Source organism: Hemibagrus wyckioides, linkage group LG11, assembly GCF_019097595.1.
Source record: "Hemibagrus wyckioides isolate EC202008001 linkage group LG11, SWU_Hwy_1.0, whole genome shotgun sequence".
Classification (NCBI taxonomy): domain Eukaryota; kingdom Metazoa; phylum Chordata; class Actinopteri; order Siluriformes; family Bagridae; genus Hemibagrus; species Hemibagrus wyckioides.
This window is the reverse complement of record NC_080720.1, coordinates 22,153,352-22,180,749: the sequence shown is the minus strand read 5'-3', so window position 1 is coordinate 22,180,749 and position 27,398 is coordinate 22,153,352. Positions and strand designations below refer to the sequence as shown.

Here is a 27,398-nt window from a genome sequence, read left to right as displayed (position 1 = left end):
AAAGTTAAACAAATCAAATTCTTTTTGCTGATATTAACACTTTTTTTTTTTTTTTTTAAATGCAACACCATATTGCTTGCAGTTGTGTGTGAACACACACACATACAAACACACATCATTTGTGAATCATGACATTTTTGTGATCTCACACACCCTGTCACAAGCAATCAATAACAAGACACCCTTATATGGAAGAAATGCATAGAGTCTGCATACAGTGTGAAGCGACAGCAAGGCTTCATTGCTGTTCTGGCAATCTCCATCATGAACTCTGTAACTCACTGCGAGGAATATCAGCCAAAAGAACAGAGCAGCCTTACCTCATGAGAGGATTAAGCCAGATCTCCAGTTTCATTTAACCTAATCCAACGGGAACGCTCTGAGCCCTTCCCTGAGCTGACGCACTCTCAGCTTCTCTCATGACTACTAAACTGATAAGAATTCAAGGCCTTCAGTAGAATTCTCTGTTCCAGTGCAACACAAAACTCTGAGGAAGGATCTTTCCCAGACTATTTAAAAATTTTAGGCTGAAGGTTTATCATTTATACCAGAGGTTTTCTACGGAGTCAATTCGATTTGACTAATGCTGAGGGCTCATGAATAAATAATACAGAATAATGAAGTAAAGCGCCACAGGAAGATCAGACTGGTGGGTGGAAATTAGTATTATTAAAAGCAATCAAGTATCTACAAAAGTGTTTGGTTAAATACAGGATATTAACAAAACGGCAGTCCAATCTCAATCTAGAAGCCTTAAGACCTTAAAACCTGTTGTTTTTCTTTTCAACAAACAATTGCTGTGTTCCAAATGACGTCCTACACACTATGCACTGTACTATCTAGTGTATGAATTTTAGTAGAGTCGTATCGTCTTAAATGGAACCTTTTTGGAAGTACAATAATCTCTATTGGTAGCATCTCCCCTCTTCTGATGGCCCCTCCCCTTTCCTGGCTGCTCTCTTCTCTTCAACTATGTAGGCAAATTTCTTGCATAAAGTGTGAAACAGGCCAGTTTCAGTGTGAACACACTACTCACACTACGCATAGCACAAAATGGCATAGAATAGTGCATAAGCATGCAATCTGGGATGGACCTAATTTGTTCCTAGCTATCAAAGAAACTATTCAAAGATTTCGGGTTCCAGATTAAAGCCGGATTAAATAGATTAAATATTTACACAGTTCTTCCATTTAAGCTTGCACCAAAGTTCTCTAAATACCTCATCATCATGCAAAAATGTGCATGTTTTTCGCACTGCACAACTGATAAAATCCTCATCCTTGTCTTTTGCTGGTATCTCTTTAGCAATACGCGTGTTCTTTTGCGTCCAAGAATGTGCGATGTTGCTCAAAACGCTTTTAAAACAGCACACTCACACTCTCCACCTCTTTCTAAAACTCGACAGTAGCTCAGGGGAAATGATGCGATGCCTCATCAGGGACTTGTTTGTCAGTCGCAGCCTGGTGAGGCAGGAAGTCTGTCCGAGGGAGGATGAGTGTAAAACGGAAAAAAAAGTGTGAGCAGTAATCATATCTAAATCAAACAGTTCATTTATTTTAACCTTTTTTTTTTATTGAGAGTGATATTTTCCAAACAGAGCTTCCCTGTAATGCCCATGTGTTTACTCAAACTGACACTTTCCAGTGGTGAGAAAAGAGCGTCCATTTGGGTGAAATGATAGATTTGTGTCGTGGGTGTATGTGAGGAAACAGTGAGGAAGGTCCAAGTTCAGCTAAACAATACCTGCTTGTGATCACTGCTCTGTTTGGAGAATGGGATGTTAAAGTTACACACGTCGCATCAAGGACCTGCGCACGTGAACGTCTGCATCTGAGCAAAACAATGCCACTGATTCATCCGCATTTAATCCAGTAACGCTTACAATAGCTCCTTTTTGTAGCGCTCTGAATGGAGGCAGCGGCTAGCTGAATGGAGAACGCCATTCTAATCAAAACCGGTCACAAGGGAGCAGCCTCGCTCAATTAGACCCAACAAGCCGATCATTGATTTTGGCTTTTCTCCGCATCGCTCGCGAGAGTCCTGAGGAAATGAGCCACTTCTTCCCAAGGTGACCTCGGGTCACGCCTGATCACAATAGTACTCTGATAAATAGACCATTTGGTGTGTGTTATGCTTACATGAACCATCAAGAAACATGGATTTCTTGGGGTCATAGCCTCTCCAGGAGAAAAGAACTGACTCTGTTATATGATTTAATATGCTTTATTAAATCAGGTACTGAACGTGTCAATCTGATCAATGTTTTTTCGATATATGATAGACAGAATTAACACTTGCATAAATGGTGATGGTGCAAAATAATGGTTGTGCCCTCATACATCTTTAATAAGGATGTTTTTACCTACAAATGTTTCTCCAGGACACAAAGTACATAAAATAACACAGAGCTACAGAGCTAAGGACTATAAGGACTCATTTCTGAGAGTGTAAAGTTGTAGTGTTGCCTCCTCACCTTTGCAGGGTCCCGGCTCAATCCTCAGCTCAGGTTATAGCCTTTTTCAAATGATTTTTGAAAAATAATAATAATACAAATACTAGTAGGGGAATTGGATTTGCTAAATTGCATGTAGTCGTGAATGAGCGTGTAAATGTCCCATCTAAGGTGTGCTTCCACCTCACACCCAGTTCTCCCAATCCACTGAAACCCTAATCAGGATATGAAGTTACTGAAGATGGGTGAATGTCTGAAAAGATATTTGTATGGATGTTTGTTTGTTTGAATGGATGTTTGTCTTTGTTCTTGTTAGAATGGATGTATGCATGTATGTTTATTTGGATGAATGTTCTTTTGTTTGTTTGTATGTTTGCTTGGTTGGATGTTTGCCTGGATGGACGGATATTTCTCTGTTTGTTTGGATAGATGATTGTCTTAGCTTGATTGTATGTTTGGATGAAAGGATAATGTTTGTTTGGATTGATGTTTGTCTCTGTGCATTTGTCAGGATGAATGTTTGTCTTTGCTTAACTGTCTGTTGTTTAGATGTATGTGTGTGTGTTTGTTTGTATGTTTGTTTGTCCTTGTTCGTTTGTCAGGACAAATGTTTGTCTTTGCCCAATTGTCTGATTTTTGGATGGATGGATGGATGTTTGCTAAGATTGGTCTTTGTTGGTTTGGATGGATGCTTGTTTAGATGGGTTTTTGTTTGGAAGGATGTTTGTCTTTGCTGGATTGTCTGTTTGGTTGGATGGATGTCAGGATGGATGTTTTCCTTTGTCCAATTGTCTGTTTTTTGAATGGATGTTTGTATGGATGGATGGATGTTTGTTTGTATGGATGGTTGTATGGATGGATGGTCATATGTACGTATGTTTGGATGGATGTTTGTATGGATCGATGGATGGATGGATGTTTGGTTGTATGGATGGATGTTTGTTTATTAGTATGGATGGATGGATGTATTTTTGTTTCACCACATTATATTACACAAAACGACCTCATCCATCCTCTTGAATATGTAAACATGCGTGAACCAGAAGGCAAAACCGCAAAATCGTCTGACAGGCAAAACCAGCAAATCTGCTTTCTTCTTGCAATGATTAAAACCGCTTAAACACTGGATCTTAAGCGTACAACTGGGCTCAGAAATGTCCTTGAATGCAGCTGGTCACTCGGAAATGTTAAAGAATAGCTGTTCGGACATAAACTCTAAGCAAAGAGGGACGAGAGAAAGTGATGCATGCCAGCGGAAGACTGGATCAGAGCCGGAGGAGTGAAAATCTTCAAATGAATGAAGGATGATGGACACAGAAAACTGCACTCCCACTAAGACACGTAAATACAAGCACACTATTTATAATTTAACATTTTGCCCCTTACAACATCACTGAACTACAGCAGCATGAATAATGATAGAAGAAATGTCCTACCTAAGCTTAGAGCTGGCATTGCCTCCTCTGTAGCCTTCTTTCCGACTTGGACGGATCTGTTTCGGAGGCTCGGGAGGCTTGACCACTTTCACAGAAACTATTTTTCCAAGTCCAGGCGCTGATGGAAAACTGGGAAGTTTGTGGTCTTCTTCCTCAACGCGCCTGAGCGGCGGGGGCTCGTCCGCGGCGTTGCCCCCGAAAAAGTACAAAAGTAGGAAAACTCCGAGGCACACCGCGAGCGCCACGATTTTGCAGTGAATTCTCATGGTGGAAAAGTTCTCTGTGCGCTCGGCCACGCATTGAAATGGCCAGTTAAATGTCCAAATGAATAATTAGAAGGTATTTCGGCAGCGTTGCCATGCTCCCTTCTCTCGCATTGTGAAGAAGAGCCAAGTCTTCAAGCTCAGCTTAGCGCGCAGACCGTCCACGAATTCACTCTCCCGAGGGAGGCGGGGCTTAGCCGCTGTACCGTAATGTAGCAACAACTCTGGTCTATAGATAACGAAGTTGCTTAGTGATATTATTGAGGAACGATGCTATGGCAATTTTAATTGTTTCGAGGAATTATTATGCTAAATTGTATAAATTATGTGACTGATACTGTTTGGATTTTTTTTTCAGAATTACCAATTTACATGTAGAACGTGAAAGTTATGGCATTTCGTGTCTTTATAGCAGTCTCAATTACTTCAATGCGTTTCTATTTGAAGAATTACGGTTGGCGCGCTGACGCTGTGTAAAACAGGAACTGAGCCATGTGTTAGTGTTACTTGCGACACACGAGAGTTTTTTGCCCGGGATATTAAGGTAGGTATAGTATGGTTCTGTTTTAGCAACAAAAAAAAACTGTTTGTAGCAATTCGTTCGTTTAGTGACTTTTAATAAGACCACTTTTCCAGCCATAATACTCTAATGAAAAAGAACCCGCTAATGCGTCATAGCTAGCTAAAGCAAAAGTTGTTTAAAGTGTAAATCTTAGACTATTTAAACACTTTCCTTTTCGCGCTGTGGCTTCATGAGTTTGCTAATCACAAATCCAGTTATCTTATGCAATCAGTTACGGCTAAATAGCGATCTCAGGTTGTTATTTGGTCTTGGCTAAGCTTATAAGCGGCCTTCTTAACAGAAGTGTGCTCCTGTAGTGTAGCATTATTGTGCTCCTGTAGTGTGCACTCTGCTTATCTGACTGCTATCATGCATTAGTTGTAAAAGTGTTTAGGGCGATAACGATACACCCGAAAACGCGATACCATTTCGATATGGTCTCCATAGGGCAGAATTGCCCGAAGTAAATGTGTTCACTTTTCAATCGATTAAAATGTTCAAGGTTATAAAAGCACAATAACTGAAATAATAATGAGTGTTTGTGCGACCAGTTCTGACTCTTAGAGGCGCATAAATCCTTTAAGCTGTTTATTAGACTGGAAAAATATTGTGATTCACATATGGGGGCGTGCCTGATGCAAAGGGGCGTTTCCCATGTTGCTGATAAACACAGCTAGTCGCTGTACTATGAAATTTCATATTCTTATTCGTGTTCTTACTACTGGTTGTCATGGTAACGACGTTTTCAAGCGATCCACTTGACAACAGACTGTGTGCATATGTGCATCATATACAAGACTGCCCCTTTGCCATGGATCTCAGGGATCATGTTATCACCAGTATATCACACACATGCGTCAGCTTTGTAACCCTGAAGTTGTAGTGCTCCTAGACCTTAACCCTCCTGTTATCCACAAATTTACAAAGATGTTTGTGCCTTGTGGTCAATTTAACCCTTCAGAATATAATTTTTACCCAGGTTTTTTTTTTTTTGGTCAGGTAGTTTGTTTCTTATTTGACAACTTGAATAGCTTTTTGAATAAAACATAATGCCAAAACCCACCCCACCACCCCATTCTCCCAAACACCCAGAATTTCTGTTGCATGACCCAGAGAAAAATTTGGGTCACGCGACCTAAAATCACGCAATGTAAGCAGCGTTTTATACAGAATAGCCTTTTTTATTATGTAGCCTGTTGAATGAATTGTTCAATAAACTGATGTCAGAATAAGAGTCATTTATCCCCCAATACGATATATTGTATAAGTAAAATCAGACTTTCAAGTTATCAGATTCATCTCATGTAGTGCTTATCTCAGATATACTAAGTGAGAAATGAAACATAGTTTCTCCAGGATCTGTGCTACATTTAACATGAAACAATTGCAGACAAAAGTGCAGACAAATAGACAATAATCTATATGAGCATTAAGCACAGGACAGTAGCGTCTGGATTATTACAGTGCAGGTGGTAGTGGCGGTAGTCCTTAATGGTTTTACACTGCCAGAAGTAAAGACAATGTGTACAGTTTAAAGTGTTAACATGTTTGTAAATATAATATGAGTGAAGTGTTCTTCAGATGTAAAGTGGCAGGGTGCAGTAGGCTGTGCAATAGATGAGAAGAAAGCTGAGGGGGAAGTTCAGCCTGAAAATGGAAGTGTCCCGCAGGCAGTTCTGTTCAGCACACTGACTGCCTTTTGGAAGAAACTCTTCAGATGTTTGTAGGGATTTGACTGGGATGCTTTATAGCCTGCTTTCAGATGGAATAGGTGTGAGGGGTGACAATGCTGCAGGCCCTTCCTCATACACCGCTTAGTGTTTATGTATGTAACTGTGGTTGTGGGAACGTCTGATGCGCACCCATGCCTGGATCTTCAAACGTGACTAATTAACCATATGACATTTTGATATTTGATAGAAAATACTGTTGTTGTAGTGTCTGGAACCTTCTTGTCAAGTTCCCAGGTTGGCCCTGGTTTTGTATGATTGGGGAAACTGTCCGTTTCATACATAGAACCAAAGATACATATATAAACATGACACTGAATTTCACTCCTCTTAAACAATGGAATGGAAATCGATGTATCTGACAATTTCAATCAGTATAAACAAATTAATTATTTAATTCCTGCACATCTGATACTGTTGTCTTTCAGCATGTGACATTTTTACCTCTGTTTGGATAACCTTACACAGAAATGTAAAAGCTCCAAATATTATTTGCTTATAAAGCACTCGGGGCATCTCAGACAGCCGAAATGGGTTTGATATCACTATTTACTTTGAGAATATCTTTAAGAATATAACCATTTTGGATATATGGGGATATATGGAAATGTTGTCCCTAGTAGACTAGGTAAAAACAAATAAATTCAATTCTGAACATGGGATCCCAAAACAGGCAGAAGTTCCACATTTTAGCCTCCAGTTAAAAATGATTCAGAGAACGTGTCCAGCAGTGCCAGACATCACGCAACACTACATTAGGAAATGAGTCACTTGAGAATTGAATTAGCATGCAGTACTGTGATTAAAGTTTTATTGTAGACACATTTTACACAATATCACAATGCCTATGAGATGGACCTTGAGGTTTTAAGACTCATATACTGTAAAATTAGTTTTTCAAACTACAAAACTGTGGCAAAGAGTGATATATGTACTGCTTTATAACTGGTGCAGATGAATGTGGCTGCAGATTACAGATGTAGCTAAATGATGCCAGATGTTTTGCAGAGTAAACTTTTGTCACACATAAGTAAGAGCAAAGGGCTGTATTCACCACCACCTTGTGGTCAGCAGCATTTGTAATATATCACACCATGATTTGGCTGAACAGCGTGAGCTCCCGCACTTGCAGTAGTAGAGCAGAAGTGTGAATTAGCTCGCGTCTATGGCCCTTCTTATGTGCAAGTGTCTTTCCTGCTTAGGGAGTCCTCAGTGGATGACAGAACAGCCACCAGATGGAGTTGTAAACTGTATTAACACCAAGAGACAAAGCTTCACAGCTTGAAGATGACTGTTTCACAGATGTTTGTTGAGGATTAGATCCTCAGCAGAATAAGCAAGCACCAACGCTAAAATTTTTGCTGTAGTTCGTATTCTTATCCTGATAAACAGGACATATTGAATAATGTTGTGTATTTATAAGACTAGAATGCTACTTGAATGGAATAATGCTGCCAAACTTGCACTATACAGTAAAAATTTGTAGACACCATCTCATATAAGTCATATTTGAGGCTTCCACAAACTATTGCTACACAGCTGAAAGCACACACTTGTCTAGAGTGTCTTTGTATGCTGTAGTTCGCATGACTGGAACTATAAAACCCAAACTTGTTCCAACTTGACCTTGAAACGTTCCTTTATCCTTGAAGTACATATGTATGATTTTTTTTGAACCAGTAGATGTGTCAGTGTAAAGGTTGTGTGTTGCAGCATTTCTATAGAAATGCATATTATTGCAGCAGTACTTCTGCTTTACATCAGCTTTTCTGCTTTTTTCTTGAGGAAGCTGTAAGTGACTCACTCTCACTCTTTCAGGTACTCAGATATTGAACAGTTTCACAAACACATCATGATAACGCCGGCATTTGAGCTGAGTCAAGACTCAGACTTCCTGACGCTGGTGGTCCGCGTTCCTTACGCGAGAACATCCGAGTTTGACGTCTACGTCGATGGAGAGGACTTCAAATTCTATGCTAAGCCCTATTTTCTCAGGTGTCTGTCTTGCAGATGAGTGTTTCATGCTAAACCTTTTAAATATAATCAAAGAGCAAAGAAGGACTTTTCTTGGTTAGCCTGGAAATTTCCCTGGTTAAACTACAAAGCTAAATACATCTTGTCAGTGTTCAATTTTTGGTGATAATTGTAAGTTAAAAAGGATGAAATTTAGTTCTATATGTTTCTGATTTTCTTTTGTCCTCACAGGTTGACTCTGCCTGGAAGGATAGTACAGGATGGTAGAGAAAAGGCTTCATTTGACATTGATAAAGGTAACATCAGGACTTTTTATTTTAGCTGACATGCTGCAATGCTAGTAAAGTCAGTATTATCTTTTAGATTTGTAATGTTTCTTTGCCCTAAAAGATATTAGAAAGATGAAGACCATAGAAAGGACATTATTTGAACATATGTATTTTTTATTTACTGTTAATTATCCATTAAACCTTCAGTGTAAATGTAAACGAGTCTCGAACATCCAATACTAATAGTTGGTAAACTTGTTATAACAGGAACTAGGGGTAGTTAGTGTTTTTTTTTCCTTTTTCAAATGCTGCTTAGTTCAAAATGATGTTTAGATAATTATTCCTTTAATTTGTAGCCTAATGTTTGTAAAAAGGGTCTCTGTTTCAAAAAAGATGAGTATAAATTTGGTCTTGGATCATCAGCCTAACAATGGTAATGCTGGTAAACAGGTGACAGAGATGGCTTGTCAAATTCCACTTTCTAGTTTAATGTAGAAAGAGTAAAAGAAAATGAGATTATAAGGCATCTTAGAACAGTGTACAGTGTTTAGTTATGGTATATTGGAGGAGAAGAAACATTTAAGCATGCTACATGTATTGCATTACTGTAGTACAGTAATCCCCTGTTTATCGCGGGGGTTACGTTCCAAAACCACCCGTGATAAACGAAAATCCGCGATACACAGACGCCACCCCCAAACGGGTTTTTTTTATTGTTTAAGCCATAAATTACCCTCCCACACTCTTTAAACACACATAGAAAACATTTGCAAGCATATAGCGAGTGAATTTTGGGTAAATTTGTAGAAATATCACATTTATAGTGAAGGTGCAGAGCGTTTGGGTGACAGGGCTTGCAGAAAAACCTTAAAATTACAGCATACACAGAACAAAACGAAACACTTCGGGACAGTGACACGCGAAAAACTGGGATGCTGGAGAATTCTGCTTCCCTTTCCTCAACTGCATGCATAGCCAGCAGCCAATCACAGCCGTGATTAACTGAATGGGGCATTCCGATTGGCCAGACTCGTTCCTCCAGCCGTACTGTATTTAGATTTTCAGCTTTCCCGCACCCAGCTTTCCTAAACAATGCTACGTGTTCTTTGTCACTTGAGTAAATACACTCAACAGTATTTTATATATTAACATATATATTAACATTTTACTTCATTTTAATTGTTAAATTGTTAATGTTTATATTTTGTAATTAATAATTTTTTTTTTTTTATTAATAAATTACCTTATTTCAACATAAAAACAATTTACTGTAAGGTTTGCGGATATTCCGGGAAAATCCGCAAAAAATTTATGTTCCAAATAAAAATCCGCGATATACCGGGACCGCGATATATGAACCACGATATAGCGAGGGATTACTCTATTCAGTTTTATAGGACTGTTAGAACAATAGAGATTGTCACAAAGTAACATGTAGATTTAGATTCCTACTGAGAAATCCAGAGGTGATAGTGGAAATGAAAATCTCCCTGAGACGGGAAGAAGAAACCTTGCGAGGAACCAGACTCTAAATTTCTACATTTTAGAATCTGGTTTCTCTTAAAGTTTCTTCTTTATTTTAGAGTCTAAAATAAACCATCCATTTCTGGGAGACTCCCAATAGTATAGTGTAAAAACCAACCATACTAAGTGTGTTGAAAGGATGTTTAATATGAACACATGCATGTCTTGATGAATACAGCAGGTGTACAGAATCCAGCTAAGATATTCCACTGAAACAAGGGGCGAGTCTTAGGCTTAATTTTAATTTGGGACAGTACCAGTTTATTAAGATGTCTGGTTTTGACCATTCAGAGCAGAAGAATGTGCAGTCTAGTCATCCTGTTAAGTTTGTTAAGTTTGGAAGTGAACCTGCTCTTACTTATCTACAAAAAATACAGCAAGGCTTTTTTTACTCTGTCTAAAAAATGAAAACAGTAAATGCGTTTTAATCACTTTATGAAGCTTCTGTAAACTTTATCATTCCATACTGTACCATAATGCTGTCGTATTTTGTGTAGGCAATTTGCTTATTTTATTTTACATTAAAAAGGATGACAAAGATACTGCTACATACTCATACCTACGTTTTGCTTTTATCGTCTCTCTTAATTGTTAAACAGTTTGGTTGTATTTCAATAGCTTGCAGCATATCAAACATAATAATAACTGAAATCAGCTTCTAAGACAAGTAAACATTACATTTCAACAAATTTACCATCAACTACATGTTTTCTGAATTTTGAATCAAAGAAAATACAGAGGTTCCCACTCGTAATTCCGACTTTGGTTATGGACTTTGGTTGGTGTTCATGCGTTCTACTCATAAATACAATTTTTCCTACATGACTTGAATGCACCATGAGGGTGTAGAAAGCTCTGAGCAAAAGACCTTTTCTGGTCAGTCTGGCAGGTCAGAAGAGTCACAGTATTTGAAGTACAATACAAAACAGTATTAAAGTATTTGTGTAGCATAATTATTTCCTAACAGTTTGTAAACTGTTGGATACGTTAGGATGGTAGCTGAATCAGTACTGTATATCTGTACTGCCAGATGGTCTCCCTTATTTTTTTTTATACAAGAACTGCTTAATGTTTTTTCATTAATGTGACACATTTCTCTGTAACATTTAATTTTCTTTAAATTACCGTTTGGGGAAAATCTGCTCTTTTCTATGCGTGCAGTAATGATGCTGACCTAAAATCTACATTTAAGATGTATTGCTATAAAAAGTTTACATTACTGTAGATTAAACCATGCTGATTTTTTGGCAGTGAAACTTGAGTTCTCTAAACGCGACGCAGAGAGAATTTTATCTTACAGAGAATTTTAAATTAAAGTCACAAGCTGTGAAATTTCTAGAGCAAGCATCATTTCATAAAGTATTAAATTGTGTTCATTTCAGACACAGAATTTATAATAAATGTTGTACTAATTAATTCTTAAAAGATAGCTGCCTGGGCATCTGTAATCAAATCACTTTCTTATTAATTTTCTGAAAGTGAAAGGAAGTTATGATAACTTAATTAGGGAAATTATTCAGATGTTTCCACAAGTATGCCTTGTTATGATTTTGCCTGCTTTATTTACAAGTAATGATTACAGTCTAGTTATTAAAAGACAACTTATCAAAAAAAAAATATCTTAAAGCATTCCAATAAGATACTTGTTCAGATTTCTTAATAGAATTTATTATTATATTTTGAAAACATGCCTTTAAGAAGTTTCCTATAGGACAAGATAATATAAATGTGCAACATAAATTCATTTTTTTTGGTCATGTACACAGTCACCCAGTACCACATGCAGTGAAATGCTTTTTAGTAACTGTTTGTGTCATAGAAGTAAAATAAAATAAAGAAATTAGAATAGAATTGTAATATAAATAGAATTTATCACTGCAGGTAGGACAGATACAGACTACAGATACAGAATGACTAATAATTTATTATGATATAATTACGGTATGACTTTTATGAGTAACGTGCAAGCTGAAGCTCAATCAACCTGCGAGACACAGTCAAAAAAGTGCTATTTGAATAGTTAAACAACATCTACTATACTACACCGATCAGCTATAACATTATGAGCACTGAGAGGAGAAGTGAATAACACTGATTATCTCCTCATCATGGCACCTGTTAGTAGGTAGGGATAATATTAAGCAGCAAGTGAACATTTTGTCCTCAAAGCTGATGTGTTAGAAGCAGGAAAAATGGTGTAAATATTTGAGTGAGTTTGATGAAGGGCCAAATTGTGATGGCTAGACGACTGGATCAGAGCATCTCCAAAACTGCAGCTCCTGTGGGGTGTTCCCAGTCTGCAGTGGTCAGTATCTATCAAAAGTGGTCCAACTAAGGAACAGTGGTGAACCGGCGACAGGGTCATGGGCGGCCAAGGCTCATTGATGCATATGGGGAGCGAAGACTGGCCCGTATGATCCGATCCAACAGACAAGCTACTGTTGCTCAAATTTCTGAATAAGTTACTGCTGGGTCTGGTAGAAAGGTGTCAGAATACACAGTGCATGATGGGTCAGGACCAACACATTAGATCATAATGTTATGCTTGTTCGGTGTATAGTTTAGTGTGTGTGTGTGTGTGTGTGTGTTTAGAAGAAAATTTACAGTACAAAAGTGCATTTCCATATACATGAATGGGAAACCAAATTGATCCTGTAGAAGTGGTGCTTCAGGGTATTCATGTCTCATAGGAATCTTATAGCAATTTTTTCAAAATATGATGGAAATTCTCGTTAGAATTCTGTAGGTGTCTTAATGGAATCTTTTTTGCTAACCAGTTTCCAGTAACTTTCTAATAGCAAGACATTATTTCAAATAGAATCTAGTAAGATTCTAAGAATCAAATAAGATGTTACAGGATAAACTAATTTAAAAAAATCTATGTCAAATAAGATTCTATAAATAAAATAAGTCATACATGATACTTAAAGTCCAGTATGAAGGGTCAGATACTTGGTGCAAGATTAAAATTAATATTTTAGTTTATAAATGTTTAGATGCAAGTTTGCCTCATCTTGAATTATCCTACTGTAACAACATTTGTATATACGGAAAAACCGGAAGAGATCGAGAAATTGGCATGTTAGCAGTACATGGCGGTTGTACTCCAATTCAATTTGATTTTCTGACTTCCATTTCTCTGACTCTAGTGTAATGGATGATGATATACTAAAGGAATGAGCATAAAGATTTCAGCTGTTTTATTATTCTTTTGATTTGGCTTACTGATTCATGCACTAATCAGTTAATCTACGGAGAATGAAAGCATCGTTTTGCATTAAATTCAATAGACCTCAGTCAACTGATACATTGTTCTCAGTAGGATTTAAAAGGCAGAAACATAATCTTGGATAGATTAGCATGCTTAGGCGTAGACTAAGAGGAGCTAGAAGAGTATCTGAATATGCTCTACTGAGGATTTAGGTGACCAACATGGAAAGCAAATAAAGGATGCAAATAGTTATCATATAAAATTAAAAATAATATTCACCAAAAAAAGATTAGTTTACAACCAAGGTAACCACAGAACAAAACAAATATACCAGAGATTTATATCAAATTCATTACTTGATGTATTTTTCCCCCTTATTATGGTTTTTCGCCTAAATGTGTAAATGCTAAGTATATAATAAACGTGTTTAAGCTCTTCAATATGCTGTTTATTTTCAGTGCAGGAAAATGTTATGATGACTGTATGATCATTTCGTTTACTGCAAGTTATTAGTCATGAAAATGATGTCATCTGTTTACACACATTGCCACAGTTACAGATGGTGGTTGTTTCAAAATGTAGTGGGTTAGTTATCCAAGTGTTTAACAAAAATTTAGAAATTAAATTCATTTTAGAGAGAATTCTTGCTGTTAGTGAAGGCTGGGTTGTGGCATGGGCATGCGTCACTGCCAGTGGAATGGCGTCACTGGTGTTTGTTGATGATATTACCACTGATGTATAGAGAAAGTGTATAGAGGAATACTTACTGCTCAGATTCAGTCAACTGATAGGATGGCACTTCACAAAACAGACGGCTAATGACCCAAGTTGTGGTAACCTTTTTTTTTTTTTTTTAGCTAGGATATAAACTTAGATTAACTCTCTTTTATAAGAGTGACCTTGGCCAAGAATGCAGCAACAAGGAGACAATTAAAATATGTGAAAAAACATGATTTCCAACATGGCTATAGACTACTCAGAGACTACAGACTACCTCTGCATTCATTGTACACACATACATTCCTCCCACTACAAATAAGCAACATGAACTCAACTACCTCCACAGGACTTTACCTGTGCATGCACCTTATACAGGCAGTACTTTTTGTCTCTTGCATTTTGCACTATTGTAGATTTGTAATTTACAGCTTGTGTATTCTATTCTTTCTTTATGTCCTTAATTTATGTCGTAGACTGCTGGAGGATTCACAGAGTAAGAATTTCATTGTATGGTATAACACACTATTTCCTGTACATGTGGCAATAAACTCTTGAATCTTGAATCTTAAAGTCCCAGAACATACCATGAAGGCAACAGGAGACAGAAAGGGGTGTCAATATCTCTGAAAAGCTTGCGATTGTTCACACTAAAACTTTGTCTTTGCTGTTATGACTTAATTGGATCAATGGAGCTTCATGTCCTTGAGTCACTGGGTGGCGCTATTGGAAAGGTAGGCCAAGTCTCAGCACGTGTTTGTGTACTTAGGCTAGATTTGGAAGAAAGAAAGTTTTCCCAGAGGTACTACAGGCAACACAAAATGAGGCAATACTATGGCAATGTTGTTTGAATTTGACTGCGAAATCTGATTTTATATACTCGTTCATGAAAAATGTAAACGTCCGTCTCGTACACACACACACTGTGATTTCATCATGGAACCAAACAAAATGCATCCTATCTCATCACTTTCACATTGTCGCCACAGCTTTAGTCAAATCCTATAGTAAGAAATACTCTAGTTGCTCAGTCTCCCATTGTTACTCTATATTTATCCCTGTCGTTCTCGTGCTGAATGATTATTTCCTCCTGACAGGCAGAGCGCTGATATGTTTTAATGATTATATCTGTTTGCATTTTTTATGTTGCTTTGTCATTTTTGTCTGCCAAACCCTCTCCAGTGCACAATCTGAAAATAATTCAGATTAAAATTCTAATTGAATTGAATAATTAGTATAATTATTAAAATGTTTGGGAATTTTAAGGTCTAGATGCAGAATATCTTGACAGCTGCTAAGTTTTGTGACAGTGTCTATGGTTAAAAGCACTATTTCAGTAATGTTGGTGTTCCTGTAGACATCAGTTCATTTCATTTCACCTCATTTGTATAAAATTGCGCCTTGGTGTACGTGACTGTAATAGAACTAAAGACAAGGTAGCATGCTACTTGACAGCCTCAATCACAGTCTTGTTTACAAAGTAGATTAATGCAATTACCCAGCAGGAAATTGCCTTCATAGTCATGTTATGCTATCAGACATGCACAATTTAGCAAGACATTAACATTAAACACTGGACAAAAAGGCTAAGGAAGTTGTTAATGGGAAGGTTGTTAAAGAAGAAGACATTATTATTGTCACATATACATTACAACACAGTGAAAATCTTTTGTTGATTCGCCTTTTGGAAGTTGGGGTCAGAGCGCAGGGTCGGTCATGGTATGTCGCCCCTGGAGCGGAGAGGGTTAGGGGCCTTGCTCAGGGACCCAACAGTGGCAGCTTGGCAGCCTAACTTTCCGAGCAGCAAAACAGAGCTTTAACCACTTGAGCTACCACCGCCCCCAGTTTTCGCATATCCAAGCTTATTACGAAGCTGAGGTCAGAGTGCAGGGTCAGCCATCATGCCCTGCCCCTGGAGTAGGTCGCTCAGGGGCCCAGGAATGGTAGCTTGCCAGTTGAGGAGCTTGAACCCTAATCTTCTGATCAGTGACATAGCACTTTGCCACCACTTGATTAATCTCCTATTTTATATTCATCTTAGCTTTTCTGCCAACATAAGGAAGAAGGTCATGCAAAGTCTTAGGTAAGTATAATGAGTAAGATCTTGGGAATACACCAGTGTTATACCAAGTTTACCCCTACAGTTTTTGCCCTCGGTTCTCAATAGTCTAATGTGGACAGACCGAATTCAAATAAGCAAAATTCTAAAATGGGCAGAGTAATTAAATATTAACATTTATGTACAATACAAATGGTCCAGTCTTATTGTACTTGTGTTCATTCATTCAGTAAGAGAGAAAGTGTGTGTTTTTGACAGGTCTCTTCACAGTGCGAGTCCCTAAGGAGACAGCAGGACAGCACTTTGAGGGACTACAAATGCTGACCAGTCTTTTAGCCCCCAAAGGTTCCAGGTCTGCACAGCCTCTGGTTGAAGAGATCGGTATGTATTCGAAAGTAACATGTATCCCAAGCTTACTCTTTCTGTCACTCCAACTCCACTACTGTCTACTTCATTTTTTTTTCTTTCCCGTCTGCCTGACTCAAAAGGAGCATGCAGCATGAGTGAGGCATGTCAGGAAGATAAAGATGAAGAAGACGATTTTGATTGGCAGCTGGAACAGCAGCCGTACATTGAGTCATCAGAGGAAGACTTGAAAAAGCTGCAGAAATATGGCTTTGGAAACCTCAGGACCGGGGTTTTCTCTCGACTTCAGGTATAATGAATAAACAGAAAGGAAAAGATGTTTAAAAAAACAAAAAACTTGTAACTTTCTGTGACCTCAATCGTTTAAGAAGCACATTTGAGCTGTAAGGATGGGAACTTTGGAAATGCTTTGTTCACTTATAGGTGTTTATCTAAGCATGAAGCTTTTGATTGAAGCTTGTAACTTCCGACATCTATTTAGTCAGAGATGTTAGGAAGTTGTCCTCGACTCTGAGTTCAACACATCAGTATGACAGCTAACATGGTTAGTACGTTATACAATGCCACTTCTCTAAATGAAATTATAGTAGTGTTTGTGTTAATCAACATACTCAGTCAAAAAAGAATTGGTTTGCTTGGTTTTAAGTGAGGGCAGCACAATGGCTTAGTGGTTAGCACTGTTGCCTCACAGCAAGAGGTCTGGGTTCAAATCACGGGTTCAAACAGGAACTTCTGTGTGTGTTCTCCCCATGCTGTGTACTCCGGTTTCCTCCCACAGTACAAAATTGATGTACATGTTGACTGGTTGATTGGTAATTCTAAATTGCCCATAGGAATGAGTGTGAGTGTGTGGCTATCTGTCTATGTGTGGCCCTGTGATGGACTGGTGACCTGCCCAGGGTGTACCCCTGCCTTTCACCCAATGTGTGCTGGGATAGGCTCCAGCAGATCCCCGTGACCCTAATTAGGAATTAAGCAGGTATAGAAAATGGACGGATGGAGGGTTTTAAGTGAAACTTGTTTCAACATTGGTTGAAATCAGCTGTAACAGTGCAGCCTTGTATCTAGGAGCTGTGAAGCATGATTAGATTTGAGCGATTCAATTACTCGTGCTAGATATATCACTTTGCTTGTATTTCCTTATTTGAAAATGGATGCTAAATGGAAATGCTTAATTTTATGTGGTAGGTTAAGCATAGCTTATGTAGCTTTGTAACTTTATGTAGCACCAGGGTCCTGGAGGAACGTTGTTTCATTTCACTATGTACTGCTATACAATTTATGGTCGAAATGACAGTAAAAGCTTCTTGACTTGCTTAAAAATGTAAAACTATAACACTATAATACAGTTCAGCGTTATGAACATCTTAATAAATAATGCACTGTCTAGTAGATCACTCATCCCACTAAAATCAGGCTTCAGACCAAACAAACAAAAGACAAAACTTAACACAGGCGCACAGGGTTTTTTCCCCCCTGCTTTATAGCTCAAATGTCCACAGGATGAAAAAAAAATCTCTAAACTCTCAATTCTCAGTCGAATGCAGCATTAATTAAACAACTAAATACCTTTTTTTTCCCCTGTGTGCCAATCAGGAGGAGCTGTCAGAAGTGATTGATGTGGAAGACCCAGAAAACTCCACCCCTGCCGAGAGGAGATCTGATCGTTTGAACGCAGAGACCACCATATTCTGTACAGACCATTATCTGTGAGTGTAACTCATTCATTTATCTTCAGATCTAAAAGGACATGCTGACGCACTGGAAAGTCCACATGACATTTCGGGAAATCTTTATTGAGGAGAAAAATCAGTATATGTGTTGTGTAGAGGTGCCACAGATTTAGCGGTGTGATTTACAACAATACGGGAAACACTATAAAAGTGAAAAAATCAGTTTACTCAAAGTGAAAGGAGCAACCTATGGCATAAATGACGTATTTGTTTGTGGTGGTGGTTACTTTCGATTCGCATCAACTCTCTCAGTATTGTGAGCCAAATGAAAACTAGCAGAACAGCAAAGGGTTTGGTGTTTTTGGTCGGTAAAAATGGAAAAGCTGCACAACAGACTTTTTTTCCTAACAGTTTTTTTTTTATTATTGTTGCTTTTAAGATTATCTTGACCATTGATATCTCGATGGCACTGTGTATGATTAGTGTTTACCTCAACAATGACGTTTTAAAAATACCTATTAAAGAAAGATTTCTGTCGATTCTCTTATTTTTACCTGGTCGAGTTACATCTCATCTCTTTTGAATCCATCTGGTATTCTCCAAAAGTCTTTGCAGCCTTGTGCCTTTGGAGTCACAATACAGCAGCTTCCGTTTCTCTGCACAAGGAACTGCTACTGTCTAAAACACATTATTTAGCTACTTCTATTGCAATGCTGATGATATTCCTAAATATCAATCTATCACACAGAAGAATATGGCATTGCTGACCATCACAAAACAAAGCAGCTGTATTTTCCATTAAGCAGTGCTACACATTGCTGTGCAAGTTAGTCTTTCACCATGTGTGACAAGTGTGCCTTTTACTGACAGTGTGACAAGTCAACCATGAGACTTATTTATCAATCTTTTAATAAAGTTGTGTGTAAATGTTTGTGTAAGCCAAACAAAAAAAAAGTGCAGAGCATGTTCCCAACACAGCTCATTTGCATTTAGTGACACTTTTAAAACTCTCTAAAATAAATAAATAAATAAAATAATAATAATAAAATGTGCATAGAGGGCTATTAAAACAAAATGAAGAGATAAAAGGCTGAAAGACAGAAATGGAAGTGTTCTTGACCTGTAATGATCGATGAAGATGCAGGCTGAAGAGCAGAAATTTTTGACTCACACCTATGCCAAGAAACATTTTTTAATATCATTTAACGTTCATAATAAATATAGCTGCAAGTGGCAATAATCAGGGTTCAACCACATTATGAACTGCAAGTGCATGTGTAAAAAGATATGCATTATAAGATTATAACAAAATACAGATTCTTAACACACAGTTCAAAATGACCGACATATCATTCGTCTTGGAATGCTTCACTGAATCTACAGATACCAGAAGTTATAAGTAAAAATAACAGATGTTCATATGTCATGACCAATAGGAGGCGCTGTTCTGAATCTGTTCTTGTACTCTCAGGTTAGGGTTGTTATAAGACACACCAAGTTTATGCCAAAAATATGCCAGAATGTTGAGGAGATATAATCTCATGTTCGTTTTGGCGTGCTCGCTGTTGTACACATTGAGACGTTATAAGCGAGCGGTTTTCTCTATCATAAATTGTCGAATAACTTTTGTTCTCGAAGCAAAATTTGGTGACGTTATATCAAACCGTCTAATTGTCACTATTTTGTTCAAAGCTGTTTTTTGTCATGTATTATTGCCCTTCAGAAGCTACATAAGATATTTAAATGTTTCCCAGAAGACAAAATAATAAGAATAATAATGTACACCGATCATTCTCTTCAAAAGTTTGCACCCCCCCTGGCTGTTAATGTATAAGGTTGAGCATCAGTGGATATTTGCACCTGTTGTAATAGTTGTGTACGAGTTCCTCAGCTGTCCTCAGTGTGAAAAGATAGATCTCAGCATCATATAGCCGCTGCTGGGGAAGGGGTCAAAAATCCTGGAAAAGCAAAGAATGTGCAGAACCTGTACAAACAAACTCTTACAAAACATAAAAACAGTCAGTGAATCAGGAACAACACTCAGCATTAAGAATCAAGCAGACTTTTGAACTGGTTCATGTGTGTAAATTCAGTTATTATTGTGTATTGTGAGTATATGGAAACATCTGCTGCTATGTGCAATAGCTTTATTCTGGACATTTTTCTTTCTTTCTATTTTTTTTTTTTTAACATTTTGCACGGCATATGTAAACTTATGTCCTCGGCTGTACTGTGCACACACATTTTTATTATTATATTTGGCATTCAAAAAGCAATGATTCACATTTCCCCACAGCTGTCTTTGTACCATGAGTAAGAGCAGATCGGAATTATTCAAGGGAAGACGTGCCAGATATATAGCCTTAAAGGCTTCACAGAAAATCATTCTTTAATTCACATTAAAACAAAAGTGACACTTGAAGTGAATCTAATTAATAAAACTGTCAGAGTAAATGCAAGGTTTTTTACCCCCACATGGTTGAAGGTTAAATTTTTTCTGTGCATTATGAACAGCTTAAAAATCTCTAGAACATTAAAATGAAAACAGGGCTACTGTAAAATCATTACAGAATTGTTTATTCCTAACAGGTGTGAGTTATACGAAGGTGAGGAGATGAGGAAAGTCCATCTCGATTTTAAGCCGTGGTGGAGTGAGCTAAAGCCAGACTCTGACGCTGAAACTAGTGAGTAAACGTCTTCAAGTTATCCCTTCCATCAAGAAATGGTACTCTACATAGTTACTCAGGTGACTATAATACTCAGATGACTGATTGTGTAGATTATGTGCTCTGTTGTAAAAATGATTTTTACTAGCACACAAGGGTTATTAATGTTGACTCCCTGAGGGAAAACTTTAAAGGAAGCGTCTGCATTAAAACCCATTACATCTGCTTATGTTGAAATGCAATTGTGAAATTGAAAATATTTTCTGCAGTGTGATGAACATTAAAAACAGAGTGATCCGAACAGACAGGAATAGATTTGCTTTGACTGCAAGAAATATATTTCTCTATTGTAAATGAAAAGCACTTATTTACAGCAGTCTGAAACTGGTTTATTGTTTCTAGTCCTTGTTCTACTTGTTCTTGTTTTTCTTCAGCTGAAGATTCTTCTTCTTTTCTTCTTCTGCTGATTCTACTTCTGTTTCTTCTTCTTCTTTTTCTTCTTCAGCTGAAGATTCTTCTTTGTCTTCTTCTGCTGCTGCTTCTTCTATTTCGGCTGCTTTTTCTATTTCTTCGTCTTCTTCTTTTTCTTCTTCTTCTTCTTCAGCTGAAAATTCTTTGTCTTCTTCTTCTGCTTCTTCTATTTCAGCTGCTTTTTCTATTTCTTCGTCTTCTTCTTTTTCTTCTTCTTCTTCTTCAGCTGAAAATTCTTTGTCTTCTTCTTCTGCTTCTTCTATTGCTGCTGCTTCTTCTGTTTCTTTTTTGTTTTCTTTTTTTGCTTCTTCTGTTTCTTTTTTTATGCTGCTGCTGATAGTTCTTCTTCTTCTTCTTCTTCTTCTTCTTCTTCTTCTTCTTCTTCTTCTTCTTCTTCTTCTTCTTCTTCTTCTTCTTCTTCTTCTTCTTCTGCTGCTGCTGCTGCTGCTGCTGCTGCTGCTAATTCTTTTTCTTCATCTGTTTCTTCTTTGTCTTCTTCTTCATCTGCTGCTGCTGATAATGTTAGCTATACTTGCATGTCACATAAACATGAGAGGTGTGGAACCTCAGTTCTCTGTTTTACTCTTAACATAACCCATACATCTTATGCTTGTTTTGGGTTGTAGTAAATACGAATGTAAGAGACTGAACAGAATCAGTAAGAGACAAAACATTGTGAGTTGTTGTTGTTGTGTTTCGGGATGTAATGTCACACGGACCCTAGCGCACAAGCCTTAGCTATAAGATCTTTCCATATCCAGCTTTTTACCCGTCCTTCTGCTGTGAGACTTTCTTTCTCTCTGTTTGATGTTTTGTTTACGGCGCACCTGATCAGCCTGATCCCTTCTTTTACGCAGCATTCAAAAGTGATTTGTTCAATTTCACACTCGTTTAAAACAATCCCTTGATATTAAACTAATACGATGTCAAGCTGAACTATTCCTACCGTGGCTCAAGTTGAACTTGCTATTCACATACGATACTATACAACAAGATCATGACTGTTTTAATATCTTAAGATGAATAGTACAGAAGTCAGTGCTAAACAATTATGGGCCTGTTTATCTGTGAAGTAACTGATGTAAGGCAATTTCAGGCAGGTTTGCTAATCTCCAGAAAAACAGCATTATCATAGACTTGTTTCTGTGAATATTTAGAGCTACACAGTATTTAAACAGTTTGATATTTATTTAAAAGATCACTGAAAGCATTCTTTTTGTTTTTTTGTTTTCGTCAGTGCCTTGGTTAAATATCTCAGCAGTGTTTTCGGTTTTATCCACTCCGTATTAATTAATTTTTTTTTTGCGGTCAATGCATCGCTATGTCAAGGCTGAAAGACTGTTCACATTAAGTGCATGTTGTAAAGCCTTTCATACTTTTGCAAAGAGCTAAAACAACATAGCGATGATAAAGGTATTGCAAAAATGCTTATGTGAATCATTAAAAAAAGGTGTCAGTATGCGTTCTTTTGAGTTGAAGTAAGTCTTAACTTGAAAGATCATCATTTATAGCGTGTGTGTGTGTGTGTGTGTGTGCAGACAAATTTGTCACTCAGACATAGTAAAAGCCTAATTTTCTGTAATAAATTAATAATGTCTGGTTAAAATGGACAGTAGTTCAGCTCCTCTTCTTTAACCACATGACAGCTACAGCAATTTCTCATCAGTTTGTAGAATTCTGAACATTTTTATTCCTTCTGAACTGGAAAGACAAAGTTTGCAGTTTTACTTGGGGTTTCACTCAGCCATCAGTTGTCAAAATGGACCAGCAGGTGGCATCACTTTGCCGAAAAGAAAGAAAGAAGAAAAAAAAACATGTCAGAGTGTGGGATTTGGGGGATTTGTAACTAAATCACTAATGGCAGCATAATTTATTGGATCTAGTACTAAGATTGTAGCTCTTCGGATCTTGTGGTCAGTTCAAATTACTTAACTCGATGGTGACTCATAGAATAACGTTGAATGCTGCTGTAGCTGTGGTGTTAAATTGCAGAGTCATTTTTGCATCTGACATGCAGCATGATTCATTTGGGTATTTTAGTCAGTGAGGCATACACACCATCCCAAACTGCCTACTCTCAAACCCACTGTCAGTCTGCTGTCTTTCTCTCTCTCTCTCTCTCTCTCTCTCGCTCTTTCGTTCCTGTCTCTGGCATTTAAAATCAATGGGTTTATCTGACACATTTAAAGCTGTGATGCATGGGTCATTGACTCTAGTGTGTGTGTGTGTATGTGTGTGTGTGTGCGCATGTGTAAGTGTGTGTGTGAGCGTGCAAGGAGAGATGAGAGCGATTAAGCGCTGCAGAGACGTACCGACAATTCAATCACACACTCGCACACTTTGTCTGCCTTGAGCAGCCTGTTAATTTTGCAAAAGCCCTACGGCCCTGACGAACAAATGACACTCAGCCACCAGCGTATGGTGGCTCAGAGGAAGCCCAGGAGGCGAGAGGATTAAGATGGAATAGATAGTGCTATTGAGAGACAGAGGGAGAGAGAGATAACGATGGGAGGCGAGGCGTGCATGTCAGATCCGCAAGAGCATGACTGTGCCACCGAAGCAGCTGTCAGTCTTCTGTAAGCAGACATCAATCAGCAGCGTGGAGCTTTGATACGCTCACTGCGAGACATGCCCTGTAAAGAACAGCTACTTAAAGAACACACACACACACACATTTCACACCCGTCTGTCTCGTGGAGTCATCTGCATACACATATACAAATATCCACAAATATCTATGCATCAGATTCTTGCATTCTTGTAGTCCATTTCTGACAACGAATCCTGTAGTGTTTCAGCTGATGGCTTGTCTGCATTATTGTGTGTTTATTATAGCACTGCTCCAGGCTTTGCACCACCTGCACACTCATAAAATGACAAGCCTTCTTACAGCACCTGTAACTTCAAAAGCCACACTTTTTTTGAAAAGCTCGATTTGGTATTTTGTGTATTTTGAATAATAAATTTAATCATTTATTTAATGTCAATTTTAATATAATATTTCAAAATCCTAAGCTCAAAACTCTAAACTCAATAACCTGAACTCAAAACCCAAAACTCAGATCCTTAAAGCCTTAACTCAAAACACTAAACCATAAACTCAACCCCCTAACTCCACAATTCCAAACTTAAAGCCTAAACCTAAATACACTAAAAATCTAAACCCAGAACCATAAAGCACCCATTTAAAAACCCCTTAAATGTTCTTCGTAGAGCTCTACATCAAGTTATCACTCAAATATCACCTGTAATAATAGTAACACATTTAGTATAATATTTTAAAATCCATTTACATACCTGCCCATAACACTACTAGTTCTTACAGTAACACATCATTTGTTCCTCTTGATATTAAGCAATGTCTATATTTTAAACCGAAATAATCTCCGCACTTCAGGCAAAATAAGTACCTTGTTTTGGGACGTAGTAAATACAAATGTAAGAGGCTGAGAAGACATTGTGAATCGTTATTGATGTGGTTGTGTTTTGGGATGTCATGTCACATGGACCCCAACACACGAGCAGTTAGCTATAAGATCTTTCCATTTCCGCTTTTAACGCCTGTCTATCTGCTCTGTCTTTCTCTTTTTGGTTTGATGTTGTAAGATGTCTTATACTGACATCAAACGGATATTTCAAAATGCTTACACAACTCCACTTGACTTTATACAGTTGTAGAAAGGACATTATTTATAATCACACTCTCCGATGTCACTCAGATGATGATGATGGGTTTCCTTTTGAGTCTGATTCCTTTCAAGGTTTCTTCCTTGCCACCATTTCCTCTGGCTTGTTCATTTGGGATAAATCTAAAATTAATTTTAAACTCTGCCATTTATTATTCCGAATTTTTATATTTCTGTAAAGCTGCTTTGTGACAATGTCCATTGTTAAAAGAGCTGTACAAATAAAATTGAATGGAAAATGTGTTTACGGAAATGCTCATGCACAATGTAGTGCTATTTGATCTGATTTTCAGTCAATGAGCCTAATGCTTTGGACTAATAAAATATTTATGCACAAACCATTGTAGGCTTTGACATTTTATTAGCAGCCTCGCTCGTCTCAGATTAAGTAACGAAGCCACACAGTATAGCGCCTCTGTCACAATGGTGCTTTTAAGTGGCTCTTAAAATAAAAGTGGCTTTTAATGTTCTTTCACTGTGCTCCATGCCAGAACTCAGATGAGGATGATGAGGATGTACTGCACTCAACCACAACGCACTGAAAAAGTGTCAACTGTGCAAGAATTAGGTAGATAAAAAATACCTCAACATGTAAATACAGTAAACTTAAATACACCTGTTCCTCTCTGAAACTGACCCTAACCCTAGGTTTGCAGAAAGGTTCAAATTTGGTGACTGATTGGCAATTAATGAATGATTCATTATCTTACTCATCATAAATCTCCAAGTTTGAACCTCCTGGCAGAAGCAACCAGGTTTTTCACCTTGTACCTAGGAGAAGTGAGAACGTTAACGATCTTCCCACATTCCCCAGAACCACCAGTCACTTGTGCCCCAGAACCACCAACCACACTGGCCAAAACCACCAGTCACACATTCCCCAGAGCCATACTGGTTAGGTCAGTGTGGGGAAAATTTTTTGTTATGGCTTAATGGTATTTTAAACTGCATATGTATTCATATCCATTACTTGATTTTTTTTGCAGGTCAAACAACCACCTGTCTCTTTTTTGTGTTAAAGGTTCTTTGAATATCATTTTCCATAAATTACATTATAATCCATAATGTGTGTAAGTGTCTCTTCTAGTGTGTCAGCACTGGCTGGGATATTTTTTGCTTTATTGCTGTACAGTCTTCAGTGATCTAAAGCTGTGAACTCAAATCCCTGAACCCAAAGCCTTATAAGCCCTAAACCTACAAATGAAAAACCGTAAACTCAGAACCTTAAACTTGAACTCAAAACCCTAAATTTCAACTCAGACCACAAAATGCCAAACCGTCAACTCAGAAACTCTAAACTCAATCCCTGGACCCTTAAATCAAAACCCTAAATCCAAAGCTGTAAAAATCCTAAATCTAAAGCCTGGGCTCTATCCTAAATTCAACTCAGAACTCACACCCTAAACCATAAACTCAAACCCCTAACCCCAAAACCCAGAACCTAAATACCTTAAAAATCTAAAGCCAGAACCGTAAAGCTTCCCTCTGGCATAAACCTTTAAATGTTCTTCGTAGAGCTTCATACAACATCGTTATCACTCAAATGTCACCTGTACTGATGTTTAATGTCAGTGTTGATTTTATTTCCTGTCATTGTTTTGCTCTACTACGTTCTAATATACACTGCACTTTCATCTGATGGGCTCTTTAGCGTAGAATCAAGTTCGTATTAAATTCCTTTTTCCTCCCCCGCAAGACATACTGCCAACACTACAAACAGGAACACTTTAATCTGCAGCAGATACCAGCCTCATGATATTTTTCAACCTGTGAAAATTTGCCTTACATATTTTACATCAAAGATCTGCCAGGTGGAAGAAGTGTCTCTGATGACATATTTTCTACAGAAATTTATCAGTTCTGATCTGAGCCGATGAACTCTTCTCACACACACACACACACACACACACTGCATTAAGCTTGTCCTCATGTAAAGCCACCTTTTATTGCTCTTTAATTGCCAGGATTGACAGTTCCAAGCAGGCTGGCTGTGATTCAGACATCGTAAATGCCACTGCCAGAATACTTCTCCTGCCTCCACACTCCATCAACGCTGTTTGCTTTTCGGAGATTCCCCTGACTGCATCATCCTTGTTAAGTCATAAAATGAAAGCTTATTAACTCTTATGCTTTTTTATTTTTGGCTCTGTTTTGGACTACATTTAGAAATTACAGTATGGACTAAAATTTGCCTCAGTTGGAGCACTTCTGAAGCACAGCAGTAAACTCGTTTACAGCGCTTTTTCTAATAGATGGTTGAAGCATCGCAATATGTAATGATGTTAAAAAGGCTCCACAACCCGTGTGGTCTCTTTATTTACATGTGGCCTGCCTGACT

General features: G+C 37.8%; 2 protein-coding genes across 4 annotated transcripts in view; one reads left to right on the top strand and one right to left on the bottom strand.

Moving 5' to 3' along the window:
- gxylt2 (glucoside xylosyltransferase 2) overlaps positions 1 to 4,323 on the bottom strand; it is a 29,105-nt gene extending 24,782 nt beyond the window's left edge. The window contains exon 1 of the mRNA XM_058403632.1: positions 3,890 to 4,323. Within this exon, the coding sequence (XP_058259615.1) occupies positions 3,890 to 4,155 (266 nt within the window). The 5' untranslated portion in view covers positions 4,156 to 4,323. The remainder of the gene's footprint in view (positions 1 to 3,889) is intronic.
- Positions 4,324 to 4,576: 253 nt separating this feature from the next.
- shq1 (SHQ1, H/ACA ribonucleoprotein assembly factor) overlaps positions 4,577 to 27,398 on the top strand; it is a 76,092-nt gene continuing 53,270 nt past the window's right edge. Inside the window, exons 1-7 of one of the 3 annotated variants that reach the window (XM_058402741.1) lie at positions 4,577 to 4,696; positions 8,263 to 8,439; positions 8,650 to 8,714; positions 16,457 to 16,579; positions 16,687 to 16,853; positions 18,161 to 18,273; positions 20,827 to 20,921. In XM_058402741.1, the coding sequence (XP_058258724.1) occupies positions 8,297 to 8,439; positions 8,650 to 8,714; positions 16,457 to 16,579; positions 16,687 to 16,853; positions 18,161 to 18,273; positions 20,827 to 20,921 (706 nt within the window). In that variant the 5' untranslated portion in view covers positions 4,577 to 4,696; positions 8,263 to 8,296. Of the gene's footprint in view, positions 4,697 to 8,262; positions 8,440 to 8,649; positions 8,715 to 16,180; positions 16,223 to 16,456; positions 16,580 to 16,686; positions 16,854 to 18,160; positions 18,274 to 20,826; positions 20,922 to 27,398 lie in introns of those variants that run through there. The other 2 variants (XM_058402742.1, XM_058402743.1) reach the window with 2 other exon arrangements.